The 17,422-nt window shown below is 34.6% G+C and overlaps 1 protein-coding gene across 1 annotated transcript in view; it reads left to right on the top strand.

Moving 5' to 3' along the window:
- Positions 1 to 14,007, top strand: part of LOC109101262 (D(2)-like dopamine receptor) — a 51,422-nt gene extending 37,415 nt beyond the window's left edge. The window contains exons 3-8 of the mRNA XM_042756988.1: positions 3,870 to 3,979; positions 5,415 to 5,551; positions 6,742 to 6,941; positions 7,758 to 7,844; positions 12,578 to 12,920; positions 13,047 to 14,007. Coding sequence (XP_042612922.1) covers positions 3,870 to 3,979; positions 5,415 to 5,551; positions 6,742 to 6,941; positions 7,758 to 7,844; positions 12,578 to 12,920; positions 13,047 to 13,243 — 1,074 coding nt within the window. The 3' untranslated portion in view covers positions 13,244 to 14,007. The remainder of the gene's footprint in view (positions 1 to 3,869; positions 3,980 to 5,414; positions 5,552 to 6,741; positions 6,942 to 7,757; positions 7,845 to 12,577; positions 12,921 to 13,046) is intronic.
- Positions 14,008 to 17,422: the final 3,415 nt, after the last annotated feature.

The following is a 17,422-nucleotide window of genomic DNA, read 5'->3' on the forward strand; positions in this document are numbered from 1 at the left end:
ACATGAACATGAAACAAAACCCAAAACAGACATTACATTTCCCCCCCTCTAAGGGCGGCTCCTGACGCCCAAACAAACTAAACCCAAAAAGTCCAGGAGTGTGGTGGAGTGGAGGAGGAACAGACCATGGAGCAAAGGGGGACCTGGGCCGTGGAGCAGTGACAGACCATGGAGCAGAGGTGGACCTGGGCCGTGGAGCAGTGACAGAAAATGGAGCCATGGCGGAGCAGTCCTAGCAGGGAGCCATGGCGGTGCAGGCCCAGCGGGGTGGCCAGGCAGTGCAGGCAGAGCTGGAAGCCATGGTGAAGCAGAGACATGGACAGACCACTTGGCCGTGACAGGACAGACAGTGAGTTCTTGGGCGGCCTCCGTGGCCGAGACAGGACAGGCAGAGAGCTCGTGGACGGCCTCCTTGGTTGTGACAGGACAGGCAGAGAGCTCGTGGACGGCCTCCTTGGCTGTGACAGGGCAGGCAGAGAGCTCGTGGACGGCCTCCTTGGCCGTGACAGGACAGGCAGAGAGCTCATGGACAGGAAAATCTCTGGAACGCAGTGAGTGGCCCACACACTCAAAATGGCGACTGCGATTATTAGAAGTACTGAGGCCAAGGGAACAGTCTCAGTGACTGCCAAGACTTGACGAGACTCAGGTGTGGCAGCCGTCTTGGCCGGGGACTCTGGCGTGGCGGCTATCTTGGCCGGGGACTTTGGCGTGGCGGCCATCTTGTGTGAAGGCCCTGGCTCGACAGGCATGTCATGACGGGACTCTGGAATGGCGGCCATGTTGAGACGAGACCCTGGATGATCAGCTGAGGCGTGACGAGGCTCTGGAAGTTCAGCTGAGGCGTGAAGAGGCTCTGGAAGTTCAGCTGAGGCGTGAAGAGGCTCTGGAAGTTCAGCTGAGGCGTGACGAGGTTTGGAAGTTCAGCTGAGGCATGACAAGACTCTAGAAGAGCAGCCATTTTCCGAAGAGACTCTTGAGTGGCAGCCATTTTGTGACGGAGCTCTTGAATTGCGGCCATGTTGTGGGGAATCTCTTGAGAAATGGGCATGATGTGAGTAGGCTCTGGCATAGCAGGCATGACGTGAGCAGGCTGTGGCTTGGCAGACATGGTGTGAGTAGGGCTTGGCTTGGCTGGCGTGACGTGAACAACTCCTGACATGACGGTCGGGACGTGGAAAAGTTCTGATGTGGCGGGTACTTTGGGATAGCTGTGTTCCTCATCAGCAATCTCCACAGTAAATGATGAACCAGCGAGAAAAAGAGCATGGTCAATATATTCCTCCAGGGACCAGTGAATTTTTCCCCCAGGAAGCTGAGAGCAAATGGGCTCATTAAGACCCACCCGAAATATGTCCTTAAGGGCCACATCATTAAAATCCACCAGATGACACAAACCACAAAAGTCCTCCACACAGTCCTCAATGGCCCGGTTTCTTTGGCGAAGACGCAGGAGACGAACAACTGCTGGGTTCATTTTTAAGGTTGTGTATTCTGTAACAAACAGTCCACTGTAGGCGAGTGTAGTGATGAACCCAAGTGCAGTTTATTTACAGTGATAATCCAAATATCCAAACAAAAAAAAAACTTGACGTGGCATGAACAGACTAGACTCACCGACAGCAGGTTACAACATTACGTTACGTTAATACACGACAAAAGCACAATGGCAAAACATGAATACTTATACAAACAATGAGGGTCACATAACAAGAACAAACCAATGGGAACATGACACAAGGAACAAGAGGAACCAATGAGAACAAACAGAACTGATAATCACATGACCGGACAATAACCAATGAGAACATGACACATGCACAAAGCAGAGATACATGAGGGCAAGGGAAGCATGACACAAACAGCAAAATCAAACTACAAAATAAAAGACATGAAAACATGAACATGAAACAAAACCCAAAACAGACATTACAGTATGTTTTCTTTAAACAGTTAGCAAGTCTTATAGGATAGAGTTTCAACTGAAACTTTGCTGGCCTTTAGCCTACATGAAATGCATTAATGCAATGATAATTCACCACATTCATTACTGATAAATCAGTTATGTAAATGGAAGAAATTGAGTCAGTAATTGCAGCAGGTGCGCAATAAATTTTCGTACATGACATCACTACTGGTGGGAGGGGCCCCATCTCATTCTTTGTGGGGTGGCCTCTAAGATGTGCCACTGCGCTTATTGGTACTCTATTGAGTTGTTTTGGAAAATCTTGCTCTTTCTATCAGCTCACTCTGTCTTATTCCTCTGGTACCAGCTACTGCTGGCTAATGTGGTGCCACTTGAGTACTAATACGTTATCAGTTGTAAAGGACATATTAAAAAAAAAAAAAAAAAAAAAAACATTGTTTAATATAACAAAAATGCCATTTTCAGAGTAACCTATACAATTTGATTTGTATAGCCACGTTTCCACCACTAGAACTTGTTTCTTTGGAGGTGACCACTGCTAACAAGAACACAATGATTGGAAGCACTTCTTCCCTCCTTTTATAGTAATCAGTCTGCTCTTACAATCTAATTAGTATGATGTTGATTTTACCTGACTAGTACTCACTTAAACTTTCACATGTGCTGCTGATATGATTAGTCGATTAATGTTAGCTGGTCATTTTGTGTCAGAATTGAAAAGAATCAAAAATCTTTGACTAAGTTAAAAGAAAATGGAAAGTTGAAAGTGACTAAAGATGAGCCAGAAAAATAAACATACAGTAATTAGTGTATAATCTTTCTACTGCATACTTCAAATATAGTTAAGTACCTCTTTACTTATTCATACTAAGAGCTGAAGAGCTCCACTAAAAGCTTGTTGAATGTACTTAAATTGAAAGATGTTGGACTTTAAAGCATATATTAAGAGATAAAGTGTAAAACCAAAGATAAATAACCATAGAATGCTTTTTTTATTTATTTTTTTTTTTTCTCAAGTTGCTGAGTGTATTATTGAGAAAATAGCCTTTCATACAATAAGGCATGCATATATTCCACCTCTCAAGTGCTATTAGCCCATTTACATTTATGTGAGCTATTGTTTCATCTCTTGCTTTGTAAAACGCTAAATTGAATATTTCATAGAAATGCTGCTGTTTATCGTCACAATGATTTGTGTGTATTAATGGCTTCCCAGCAGTATTTCTAAGGCTCTGTGGGGTGTTAAATATCTCTCCATACAAAAGTACATGCAGGTTCTAAATGAAAGATTTTGTGGAAAACAACTGGAAATTCCTTACTTAATATAACAAGTTAATGGTATTTTTCAATGCGTAATCTTATTTGAAAATTGTTTAAAAATACTGTTGTTTTTATCTGATTTCATACAGAGAAATGTTTCCTCAATATGCCGCATTATTAAAGGGATAGTTCCCCCTCAGTTGCTGGTCCCCATTGACTTTCATAGTATGAAAAGAAAAGAAAAGAATCCTAAAAGAAGTGTAATGATTTAAGAAAAGAAAATATTATGAAAGAAAAGAAAAACACTATGCAAGTCAGTGGGGACCAGCCACTGAAGGTGAACTATCATTTAATGTAATATATACATATATAAAAAAAATATAAATGCACACACACATATAATGCACACACATATATATATACACATACATACATACATACATACATATAGAATATTTAGGTAGCACTTTGCAATAAGGTCTCATTCATTGACATTAATAATGCATTAACGAACATCAATTAACAATGAGCAATATATTTTTAAATCATTTATTAACCTTTGTCAATTTTCATTAATAAAAATGTTCAGGTTAGTTCACAATGCATTAATTATTGTTAATAGACAACTTTTGATCTTAAAAATATATATATCAGTAAATGTTGAAATTAAATTGTGTTGCAGGTGGTGGGGGAGTGGCGTTTCAGTAAAATCCATTGTGACGTGTTCGTCACCCTGGACGTCATGATGTGCACAGCCAGCATTCTTAATCTGTGCGCTATTAGTATTGACAGGTAGGTTCTGCTGTCAGTTCAGGAAAATTGTAATGATCCTCTTAAATGGCAAGAATACCATAGATCAATCACATGTGTTTGTGGGCAGTGGAATGGGGGGTTGTTGTATGTACCGTGTAAGATTGGCATCTTGTGTCTTGCTGATTTATACAGTTGTGCTAGCCTCCAAATGTCATTAAACTCATCAATATATTTTAGTTCAATAGCCTAATATTTATTTAATATTTTGAGGAGATGTTTTGGAACTAAATACTATTTGTGCAATAATTATGGTCCATTAATGATTTAAAATATTTTTTCTAATATTTCTATTATTTATATTACAATAAGTGTAGTATTTAAGGTTAAAATAGAGAAAAGGGTTTTAAATTCCAATGCAAGAGGCAAATTAGAGTCATTTTGTGGTCAGAAAAAAAAATATATATATATATTTATATATATTTGTAGTGCCATGATTTACCCACTAGGTACCTGTATGGCTCTTTACTAAATATATCTAGAATATTGCAGGTCATAACTGCTTAATTTTTTAAGCTCTTCATTTGAAAAAAATATTTAGACATGATTAAACAATAGATTTTTAAATGAGAAAATTAAAAAAGTTAATAACTTAGGCCTACATCCTTTTTTTTAATGATACTCGCATGATTACACACAATGAATGCAAGCAAATACTGAATTTAAAGTTTAAAATGGTGCTGAAAAAGTAATTCAACTGCATTCAACAAAAGATTTTATCCTCTTATTTTTACAGTATATACACATGAATTGATACTGACTTGAGATTAAAAGATTAACTTAAACGTTGACAACCCTGCACATTTAAGTCAGTTTAACCAGGTGCTAAATTGACTGTGCTATTCCCATCCACAGAAAGCAGGTGGTATACTGAATATTAATTAAAAAAAGGTGTTAGTCTACATTTTTACTGATCACGGTAGCAAGCATTCGTCAAATCATGATTATTTGTTGGAAAAGAACAATATAAACAGGTTCTGTTGGATTTTAACTGAAGAGTTACTGAAGAGTTTCTGAAGAGTCCCAGTAAAGTATGGCAGATGGCAGAAGTATGCAGTAGTTTGCTGCAAACAGAGAATTCTGCCATGCAGATTCCATTCAGTGCTGAATTCAGTGCTAAAACAATGCAGACATCACTAACAAACAATACTTTCAGATGATGTAGTTCATTCTTAGTGAACTCCCCATGATGTAAAAGCTTTTTGTGAGAGTAAGAAGATCCCTGAAAGCTTTGGAAATGATGGTGATGATCGTGATGATGTTTAGGTTTATTACAGTTACAAAAGCAAGAGACATGATAGCACAATAATGTCAGCTGGTATCAGAGGTGTGACCATCATTGTTTCCTTCTCTGTTTGGCTGCCTGAATGCAAATCCACCCCCTCTTCATCTCCTTCCCTTTGGGCTTCCTGTACAGGTACACGGCTGTTGCCATGCCGATGTTGTACAACACACGCTACAGCTCCAAGAGACGAGTCACGGTAATGATCTCGGTGGTTTGGGTGCTTTCATTCGCTATTTCCTGCCCCCTGCTATTTGGATTAAATAACACAGGTAAGTGTCTGAGTTTTTTATTTCCCTAATATTCATAAAGGAACAGTTCGCACAAAAATTTAAATGTAGTTATTTACTCATCATAATAGCATTCCAATGCTATGTCCAGTGGCCCAACGTCCGTAATTCCATTGTTAAACCATGTCTTACTCAAACACGATGCAGTATAATTCCAGTGACAAGCAATTTGTTTGTCCACACCAGACACGGCATGACTATGTTACGCAACAAAATCGATAAAAAATCACAGGCACACACCTCAAAGCATCGTTCAGGTGTTTAATTTTAAGACACTTGTCAGGGTTTTGTCCTTAAAATACTCTTGTCCATAGGTTACATTTCTAATAATCTCATCCTAAAACTCCTTTGCTAATTTCAAAATATTTTCTAATTTCTATAAATAGTAAGATTTAATTTTATGGCAAAAACAAAGAAATTATTTAACAAGAAATTATTTGTCATTTTTATCCTGTTGTTTGTTATATTTAGTTGCTTGATTAGTGTCTTTGCAGGTTTTGGATCTTTTGCTGTTGTAGATTGTAAGGACCTTTGAATTAACTGGACTCATTTGGCCAAGTGGAACTGTAAAATTGAACTGTAATGCTGTCAAGACCTGCCTGACACTACTTTAGCTGTGCCTTTTCTGAAAAATAATTCCACACCTTAGAACATTCATCAGCCAGCCAGAATCAGGCATTCAAATGTCCTGTAGTACAAGCATTTTTGCTTGCAATTATAACAAAACTTAACCCCAAAACCTAAATCTATAGTAAGTACGTTTTATTACCTACTTCTTTTTGTAATTACAATGGCATGACCATATATATATATATATATATATATATATATATATATATATATATATATATATATATATATATATATATATATATATATATATATATATATATCTGTTGTGTGTGTGTGTGTGTGTGTGTGTGTTTTTTTACGATATATACAAATATGTCTATGTGCTGACATATACTCTATTTTCCAGAACAATATTTGCATTCAGTTTTGAGTTCACTCAACATTGTTGTCTTACTGTTATAAATTTTCCATTATGCTTCTAATTTGAGCTAATTTGCAATTGTTAGGGGAAATTTGCCATACAGGCATTTGCCAGTGCCTCAATTAGTTTTGCTACCATAATTAACTGTGTTACCATATATTCTCTCTCTCTCTCTTAGCTACAAGGGATGATACCGTATGTGAAATCGCCAACCCCGCTTTTGTTGTCTACTCCTCCATAATGTCATTCTACGTGCCCTTCATCGTCACCCTTCTCGTGTACGTGCAGATCTATGTGGTTCTTCGCAAGCGCCGAAAACGGGTCAACACTAAACGGAGCTGCAAGAAGACAGGCGCTGATGCTCAGCCCTCTCTCAAGGTGATATGCACCATGTGAGACAGTAGCCTCAGGGAAAATACCCAGCACTCCCCACTGGACAAGACACTGGTGTCAGTGTTGTTTTACAAATGGAGTTGCCCTCTTTCTAGAAAATATGGGGAGCAGCTGTACGTGTTAATTATAGAATTCCTGATGTAATGGCAGGACCTGCAGTACACTGCCGGAGATACAGCGACCCCAAAATCTTTACTCGCCTCTGGAATCAGTATTGTATTACAATTTTCTGGTCAGTTGTTAGATTCATTTAATGCTTGATTGTGGCCAATGGCAGATATATACAGTATCTTAAGAGGGATACTGATGAAAATGTATGGTGATTTAATCTTTAGACAGTCTTATTTCAGCATCTCCAATGTGTATTTGGTAACTGGTTATTTGGGCATTGCCTTATCCTTTATTGAAATGCATTATGATTTGTTTTTTGTATATTGTTATTTGTGCATTTCCTTTTCGTATTTTGTAATGCATTTTTTGTTTTATATTGTTTGGTTAATAGTAAAGCTACTTTTTTTTCATTCTTCTGACCTCTTTCATCATCGATTTCTTGCTCCAGCTGGTTTCAATGGCCACTTTTGTTCAATGGGTTCAGCCATCAAGTTTTAAAGGGTCGCAAGGACTTTTTGTGGTACTTATAAATTACCGAAGCAATCTCTTTTGTGTTCAGTGGATTTATTTGCATTGTCTGTCATCAAGAGGCACCAAATATACCTGTGAATGATTTTCAAGGCTCCATGCTGTCTTTGGAATTTAATGTCGACCACATGCTGAATCAAATTCTTATTACCTTTGCCACAGGAAAAGTGCACTCATCCTGAAGATGTGAAACTGTGCACAGTAATCATTAAGACCAACGGGGGTTTACCTGCCAAAAACAAGAAAGCTGTAAGTGTGCTTTCTTATAAAACAAGTCATAAAAATTGTGTAAAAAATCATGTTATTCTGTAGATATATGTATGCGGCTAACTCTACATTTGCACCGTTACATCCAATATAGCTCAGTGCTCTTTGCATCATTATGGGGAGAAAAGTGGAGTTTATAAAACAAAATCTGTACAGAAAAAGGAGCTGGCCATTTGGAAGTCTAAATACATACCACATAATTTTTGTTTATGAATTCTTCAGTTTAAAAGGACAGTTTATATAAAATTAAAATATATATATATTTTGGAAGTCTAAATATATATATATATATAATATATATATATATATATATATATTTTAAAAGGACAGTTTATATAAAATTAAAATATATATATATTGTATATTATATTGTCTCAGCTTAATATACAAAGACAACTAAATAATCAACTCATGAAAAATCCATGAAAAATACGTTATGTTGCAAATATATATATATATATATATATAAATATATATATATATATTTCCATGAAAATAAATAAATAAACGGTAACACTTTATAACTTTCATTTATAAATCATTAACAAACATCATATAATGCTTAACAGATAATTAGCTAATATAAATATTCACAGCTAGAAATATGAGATAATGTTCTTGTTAATGTTTACTAATGAACTTACTAAACATTACCTAATGATTAACATATGATTATTTAATGTAAATTGAAATGCTTACACATGTCAGTAAACTCCCAGTTCATATGATCTTCATTTGTTTACTCATAAATGAACGTCTTAATTCTACATAACTAGATTTATATTTTAGATGCTGCTGATCTTGTATATATATATATATATATATATATATATATATATATATATATATATATATATATATATATATATATATATATATATATATATATATATATATATTAGTGCTGTCAAATCACGATTAATCACGATTAATCACATCATATATAAAAGTTTTGTTTACATAATATATGTATGTGTACAGGGTATATTTATTATGTATATATAAATACACACACATAAATTATATATTTAGAAAATATTTACATGTATATACATTTATATATTATATTCTTATATTTATATTATATATAAATATATATTAATATATAAACATAACATATTCTTCTTAAATATATACATGCATGTGTGTGTATTTATATATACATAATAAATATACACAGTATACACACATATATTATGTAAACAAAACTTTTATTTGGATGTGTGATAATCGTGATTATCATTTGACAGCCCTAATATATATATGATATTATATAGATATATATTATATATAGATATATATATGATATATATATATATATATATATGATTAATCGTGATTAATCATTTGACAGCCCTAATATATATATATATAGCCCCTAAGAGGACATTGTGATAGGAAACAGAGTGAACAGAGACTTTCATGGGGGAACATACAATTTTTTAAAACAAATGTTTTTAAAACAAAAATTTTATAATTATTAACCACTATTGTTAACCACTAGATATATCCACTATTAGTATTAATGAAAGTCCTTAAAATTGCAGTTTAACAAAATCATTCCTCATGAGATTAGGAATGTAATGCAGAATGTAAATAAGAATAGTAGGGACTTGAGTCAAGGTAGTATTTATTTCATGTGTATTTTGGTGGATTTCGTATGGTTTTTTGATGTTTTTGTTTTTTGGATTTTTTAACTTAGCTATCCTTAAATGAAATCAATCTGCAAAGTTGTTAATCAAAAAAGTGCATGATAAATAAAGATATTGTCTCTCAAAAGAGAGAGTCGGTTCTGAATCGCCGTAACGAGTTGTTATATTTTTCGAATCTTTTGCCTGTTACCGGTGTACGTCACTGGGTAAAACATTTGCATAATCCCCGCCTGCCCGCGAAATACGAACAGAGTCTGATCTGCCCACAAACACTTTTTCTATTAGTGCGTTTACATCATGTTGAGAAGACGTCTGATGTTCAAGGATACCACAGAAATACAATTCGAGCCTTTTGTTGGTGTGCTTGTCATTTTATCAAGAACTGCTTCTCTAATCTGGGCTTTTATCTTCGTTGGCTTCTAATCTTCTTAATTTGGACTAACAAGCTCTCTGAACCACGACCTGTAAGTAGTATGATTGATACGTTAGGTGTACATTTTCAATTGAGTGCTCAAAATATATATTTTTTGTTCCAATATGTGATGTATACCTAGTGCAGCTTTAGGTTTCCAGGTAAAGCATGATATTACTGTCTTACTGAAGTAGTTCTAAAAATTCGCAGTGTACCTAAGAATATGTCGATTATTGTAGACTGACGTTGTTCTAATTACTTTGTTTAATAATAAAGAATGAAGTGTAGCACACAGACTTTATAATAATTGTGAAACTGCTGTTTATTTTGCTGCACTGGCAGTTACAGGGTTAATGCAGGAGAGATGAGTGATTTCGGCTGGTGCTCCTGTGATACAACTGTTCTTCGTTCTGATTAAAAGTTAAGACCAAGCGTCTTTTGTCTGTCGTTCTTCAAACATTACAGTAGACATATTTGGTTTACAAACTTTATTGTTTCATCAGTTAGTCACATTAGCACTCGGCTAAAGTATCCACCTAGTGTTCACAGTTTAGCAGCTAAACTTTAGCTGTGGGCACGATTTGCTTGCATAAGTGTTTTTTGTATTGTATGTCATTATAAGAACGGATTCACTATATTATTGTTTTATGTAAAGGTGCTTTGTCAATGGTAGCGCTGGCTAACTGGCTCAAGGATTCATCTCTGTGCCAATCACAACAGGCTTGGCCAGCTGACCAATCAGAGCAGAGTAGGCTTGAGGAAGGGAGGGGCTTGCTCCGAACTTGCTTGAAACGAATCATTTCCTAATCATTGGCAAATGACTCTAATATTAAATGTATATTCTGAGAAAATTACAATGTTTTCTGACCTTAGATGCATTTAAACCTGATGTAGGGGACTCCAATACAATATTGGGACACTTTAAAATACCATATGACGTGCTCTTTCAGTGAATGTGTCATTGATGTTTTCTTTTTCTTTTCATAACTATTTATAATGGATAAAAAGTGAATAAATGTAAGTGAATAAATATAACAGGAAACCTCTTCTCTTTGGGTTCTTCTCTTTCACGAACTGCATGTTTATTACAGTTTGGTTACTGTGAGTCATATATCACATCAGATGGATTATAGTTGGATTACTGTGAGTCATACATCTGTGCTGACAGTCTGCCTGTGTTAAACAAGCGTTGATTTAGCATCTACTTTAAATGGGAATAGTTAATGAGAGGCCATAAGGTCACCAATTACTGCTGTCAGGAACTGTCAGGTTAGTGCAAATAAGCATGAATGCCCTATTATTTTTACACGTAACATCTTTTTCAATATTGTTTGGTGTGTACTGTACTGTGTACTTTATTCCCATGTTGGTCTACTACAAGTATTCCAAGGCTTTTGAGTTTTTCTTGACGAGAGATGGAGTAAACAAACGGTTTGGGTTAGCAGTAAAATACATCTACCTGTTTAATGAGAAGAGTTAGACATCTTGTTATCACAGATTGTTTTACTTTTTCTAATAGTTTATTTATATATTTCTTTCATTTTTAAATATAGTTTGGGCAAGCATTTTTCCTGCTACTCAAAATAATTGTCCTTCAGAAACGTTCTGTTAGTATTGCAACCCGATCAAATTGATATGTTCCATCTGTTCCTTTATTTCCGAAACTTCAAATGTTTATTCTTATTAACATGATATTAATTTCTGTCAAATTATTTTAATTTCTGTCAAATATGTTTTGTTTTATTATATTTATGTTTTGTATTTGATTGTTTTTATTATTTATGATATTTTTTTTTATTAATTATTTTCTTATTTTTTTATTATTATTATTGTTGCTATTTTGTATTGCGATATTATGAAGGGAATATTTCAGAGCAATTTAAGACATTTTAAAGCAAATTCACAGGTTCATTGTTATATAACTTTAAAATGTAGGCGAATCAAACTATGGAATGGTTTATGAAATCTGGTAAAAAAAAAGAAAAAAGAAATTAAAAAAAGAAGGTCAAGCTCCTAATTTGCTGCTTATTAATAGTTAGTAAGGCAGTTGATAAGTGTGGGTATAGGTTAGGGTTAAGGGATCTAAAATATGGTCATGCAGAATAAGGCATTAATATGTGCTTTATAAAAACTAATAAACAGCCAACGTGCCAGTAATATGCATGCTAATAAGCAACTAGTTTTTAGTAAGAATTGGTCCCTAAACTAAACCTAAAACTAAAATGTGTTACCATGTGTTCTTCTTTAATATGATTTAAAAAAAAAAAAAAAAAAAGATACTTGAAAAACCATTTTATCGCTGCCTTATAATCTTGTTTCCTTATTTCTTGTTGTTTATATATTTCATATAACTTATAATGTTTGTTTCTGGTTTATGCAATCTTTGGTTTTTTATGCTGTTATTGATTATTCAGCGATATACATTTATATATTTTTGTATGTTATTTATTTTTAGGTAGAGGTTTTTCTGCTTCTCTCTGCATTGTACATGAATTGTATTTCTTTGCCTTTTATTGTATATATATTGTGCAAATATAAACTAAAAACATATACAAAAAATATAAACCAAATCTAGAATTAAAAATAAACTAGTACTGTACATGCCATTCATAGAGTCATCATACAACTAATGGTAAACATGTCTTCAACAGCAACTGATAAAGGAGGTCCTGCACCAAGGTGCTGATGTGGGAGTGGACATCGTGGCAGGCACCAGCCCTCCCGAGAAAAAGAAACTGGCATCCACTCTGGTCGTCGACCTGCCCAACCCAAGTCCAATCCATGCCTCTCCCTCCCATGATGAATGTCAGTCAAATGGAGATGAGAAAAATGGGCATGCCAAGGAGGTCCAGACCCCTAAAGAAGCCAAACCTGTTGAAACTCAGGCACTGCCCAATGGCAAAACCCGAACTACAGTGACCAAAACCATGAGCAAGAGAAAGATGTCTCAGCATAAAGAAAAGAAGGCTACTCAGATGCTGGCTATTGTTCTAGGTGAGGTCACAATGCTGTAATTTTATACAAGTATTCCTCAGTTATATGCCGAGCACGAGTTACATAAAAGTCCTAGATTGAGGTCTTGTCCTCAGAATACCTCAGCTTTATTTTCTTCTATTGCAGGTGTTTTCATTATTTGCTGGCTGCCCTTTTTTATTACTCACATTTTGAAAACTCACTGCACAAGCTGCGTGGTGCCACTGGAAATGTACAATGCCTTCACTTGGCTGGGATATGTGAACAGTGCCGTCAACCCCATCATATATACCACTTTCAATGTGGAGTTCAGAAAGGCTTTCATAAAGATATTGCACTGCTGAGGACATTATTCACTGCACGTGTAGAAGAGGAGAGATGGAGGATTTCACAAGAGGTTAGTACCATCTTTCAACGCAATGTGAAATGAGGGATTTACAAAGCCATTCTTTTAGGGCAAAGCGGAAGAACTCATTACAGAAAATGGAGGTTCAAATGAATGTCAAAGTAGAGTTTTATTTGCGTGTCTCCATTATATCTGGCAGCGGAGTGCACATGTGAACGTGTTTATTCTCTTTGGAACTGGAGTGTGAATGTGATTAATTGTAGAACTGAAGTAAATTTGAGATGATCAGTAATTAGATCTTGCCACAGATATTTATGCAAGCAGAGATCTGAATGTCGTAATTACATCATTATATCCATTTAGTGGCAAGCAACTGGTTACAAAATGCTTACAGCTCTGTTTATTCAAGTATTTATTTAATCACCAATCTATTTATTTGTTTGAGAACTTGTTAATTAAGAGGTAGCTATTGTAAAGACAAATACATAAGGTGAAAATGCCATCTAAAGTTTTATAAAGCCAGAACACAAAGATATTAAAGGTGCACTCAGTAATGTTTTGTTTATGTTGTGCTGCTCATTTTAAACATATGCTGACACCCAGGGGTCTGGAGTCCAGAATTATGCAATTTAAAGGAACCGTTTACCCAGAAATTAACATTTGCTGAAAATGTACTCACCCTCGAGCCATCCAAGATGTATTTGAGTTTGTTTATTCAATTTATTAGCATTACATCACTTGTTCACCAATGGATCATCTGCAGTGAATAGTTGCCATCAGAATGAGAGTCCAAACAGCTGATAAAAACATGATAACATGATAATCCAGAACATGACTCCAGTCCATCATTTTACGTCTTGTAAAGTGAAGCTGTTGCTTCTATACTATTGCTTCGTTCAGTTAAAAAGTCCATCCCCTGATGTCTTCTCACATCAAATTCCACTACCTGTTTTTGCATGATTTGTGCATATTTCTCGCCTGATACAGGACTCGTATTTTAGCTGGAAGCAAAGGTATAAAGTTATAACTTCTTAATTATGGATTTGTTTCTAACAAAGACACAGCTTTTCACCTTACAAGATGTTAACTGATGGACTAGAGTCGTGTGGCTTACTTGTGGTTTATTGTATTTTTCTCAGCTGTTTGGACTCTCATTCTGACGGCACCCATTCACTGCAGAGGATCCATTGGTGGGCAAGTGATATAATGCTAAACTTCTTCAAATCTGTTCTGATGAATTAACAAACTTATCTATATTTTGGATGGCCTGAGTGTCAGTAAATTTTAAGTTTTTTTTTTTTTTTTTTTTTTTCTACTTTTGGGTTAACTATTCCTTTAAGCAAAAGGTTTTACTTAACAATGCTTCTTGTGAAAATGTGTTGTTTGTGGTCAGTTGTGATTAAATTATTTCATGAGCTAATGATGTGATAACCAAAATAAACTAGTATTTGTCTGGTCATGTGATCTCAGCATGTCTGCCCCATTAGGCAACCCACTCCGCTCCACAACTTTTATCAGAGCATACAGTACATCATTTTTGAGTTATTACTTTGAGTAAAATGTTTTTAAGAACAATACATTTATTTAAAAAAAAAATGGAGTGCGCCTTTAAGCAAACAGAGAATGCCTTTGACTTACCGACTATGAAGGACAATGTAAATAGGAATTAAATAGTTTTATTGAAGCCCATGACAAAAATGATCATGCATGTTGCATTGGTACTTCACGACACTGCAGCCAATGTGTCTATATTATTTGTATTTTGCAATTGTATTTTTTATTTATTTATTTATTTATTTATTTATTTATTTATTTATTTATTTTTGGGGGGTACATTACGAGTACACAAATTTATGTGAGCTATACTGTATAAAGTTGTGTCTTTGTTTTTCTCTCTAGTATGTTCACTGAAGTAGGTGTTTAAATTGACGTGAAAGTTACTTTTTCTGGTTGAAAAAAAAAGCACAATTAATTTGTGGTGGTGGTGGGGTGGGGGGGCATTCCAATGATAAAAGCTGTGTTCCATTTAAACATGGTCATAGATAACCACTGCTGGATCAAAATTCTGAATAATCTAATTTTAAAGAAATGTTTAAATCTTAAATTTTAAAAAACTTATTTTTCACACATAGTTCACAAGTTTCAGGATAGAGTGCTTTATTATACAGTATATGATAATGACCATTAGCTTTGTTGCTTGTTAAGGTAATAATTGCAATATAAGTGAGATTCTTTTTTTTCTTTGTTGAGAAAGAAGTCATTACTGGTGTGATTTATAAAATATTCTTTCTCAGTGATCATCTGAAAAGCAGTCAGCATAAAGAAAATGATACGTTTCAAAAAATAGCCATGGATGTAAATCATCTTAATGCTAATGAGTGTAATTTTTTCAGTGTCAAAATACTTTATCCCATCACAGCTTATGCAGACACACCTTACGCAAACTATAAGTAAGCTAATTAATATTTATAAATGCTGTGGAGCTATCAAACATAGTCAGACACAGCAACAATGGGTCAACAATTAGTGTGAGTTTGGGGCATAACTACAGTATATGTTTGTTTGTTTTGTTTTTTGTTGTTTGAAACGGTCATTACACTAGTAGCACAAAGATTAGACACTCCCTTATTTGCTTATTATTGCAATTTGATCATCACTAAATATGTAGATCCTGTAGAAGTAATTTCAATGAGAATAAACGCGTGCCTACAGTGAGGTGTTTTATGTAACTAATATCAGACTCTCAAGCTGAAATAGTTGGCACTGTTAGTGCAAAACCTATTCAATTATTTATTTACTTCAGGGTGAACTTTTTGTCATGAAGTGCTATTGTCATGAAGTTAATCAATGTCCCATACATACACAGTTCATTTAACTTAATGAAAAAAAAAGAAAAAATATTTCATAGCATATTGATCACACTCAAACTTATTTGATGTGTACAATACAAATAGTAGATAATCTTAAATATTTCTAAAGCTCTTTTTTTCTCCATAAAATGGGTTTAAAACTTGGGTGTGGAATGTGATTCTGTATACTCTGTTGAAAATCTCCAAAAATGATAGCGATAATGTATTTTGTTCCAAAAACTACTGCTCTAAAGTTTCTTTATTCGATTAACAATAGGTGAATAAAAGCACTGAAGACTTTTAGCAATGAAAGAAGGCTTTTAGGCCTTGAAACTAAACATCTGTGAATTGAACAAAGAACCTTAGTGCAGACCATTTTTATTTGGTTATACTTATCTTGAGCTTTACACCAAAAAGCTGGGAGGCAGTAAGTTGTTTGTCAGAACTGTGTGCTTCTTTTGACTAAAAAATTCTACACTTTAATAACATTTATAGCACCTAACTTGGTTGCCAACCCCTGATTTACTTGCTTAGTTTATATTTATAACTGCATTTCTTTCATGATGTGCATTTCCACCCCAAGAATCACAGTATGTTGTTTTACTGTTTTTTTAATTTTTTAATTTTTTTTAATGACCCCTATTTCAGGATTTAATCAATACTTTTATCAGTATGTGCTCATGCAAATATAATGTAATGTAAATGCTGTACAGTTTTTAATCAAAATAACTCCTGCTGTATGTGTTTTTCAACATGGTCTTGTCCTTGTACATCAAGTCCTATCAACTTGTTCGGCTTTGAAAAAAAAGAAAAACATGCAATGGACACCTTTTACATAGTAAGTCAATTTATGGTCCAAGTAAATTTATGGTCTGTCAGATATTTTGTAATAGCAATGTAAATATTGAATGAATAAAAATCCTTGTCAGGCATTGTGAACAGTGATCTTTTGTACAAAAATCCTGCTACACATCTGCTACAATGATATTTAAGTCAAAGGAAATAAGTGTTATTTGTAGGGTTGGGTATCAATAGGCTTCTAATCATGTTTGAAGGGGCAAATCTGTTATACATTAATCATATGCTTGCTCTTAAATGGTGTGACATTACTTTAAAATAAGGCTAATGCAAGAAAAGGTCAACGTTTGACAGAGAGTTGAGATGAAAAGCAACTGGCATTCTGGGAAATCTGAAAACGCAGTAGCAGAAAGCCTTTCATTAACCCAGAAAATTCAGGGCATCCTTGGTAAATGTACATTAGATCATATGCTTCAAGTTGTTTTTTTGGCTGTTTTGAATTTTTTAATCACCATAATTACAATCAGAAC

The sequence above is a fragment of the Cyprinus carpio genome, chromosome A5 (assembly GCF_018340385.1).
Source record: "Cyprinus carpio isolate SPL01 chromosome A5, ASM1834038v1, whole genome shotgun sequence".
NCBI classification, from domain to species: domain Eukaryota; kingdom Metazoa; phylum Chordata; class Actinopteri; order Cypriniformes; family Cyprinidae; genus Cyprinus; species Cyprinus carpio.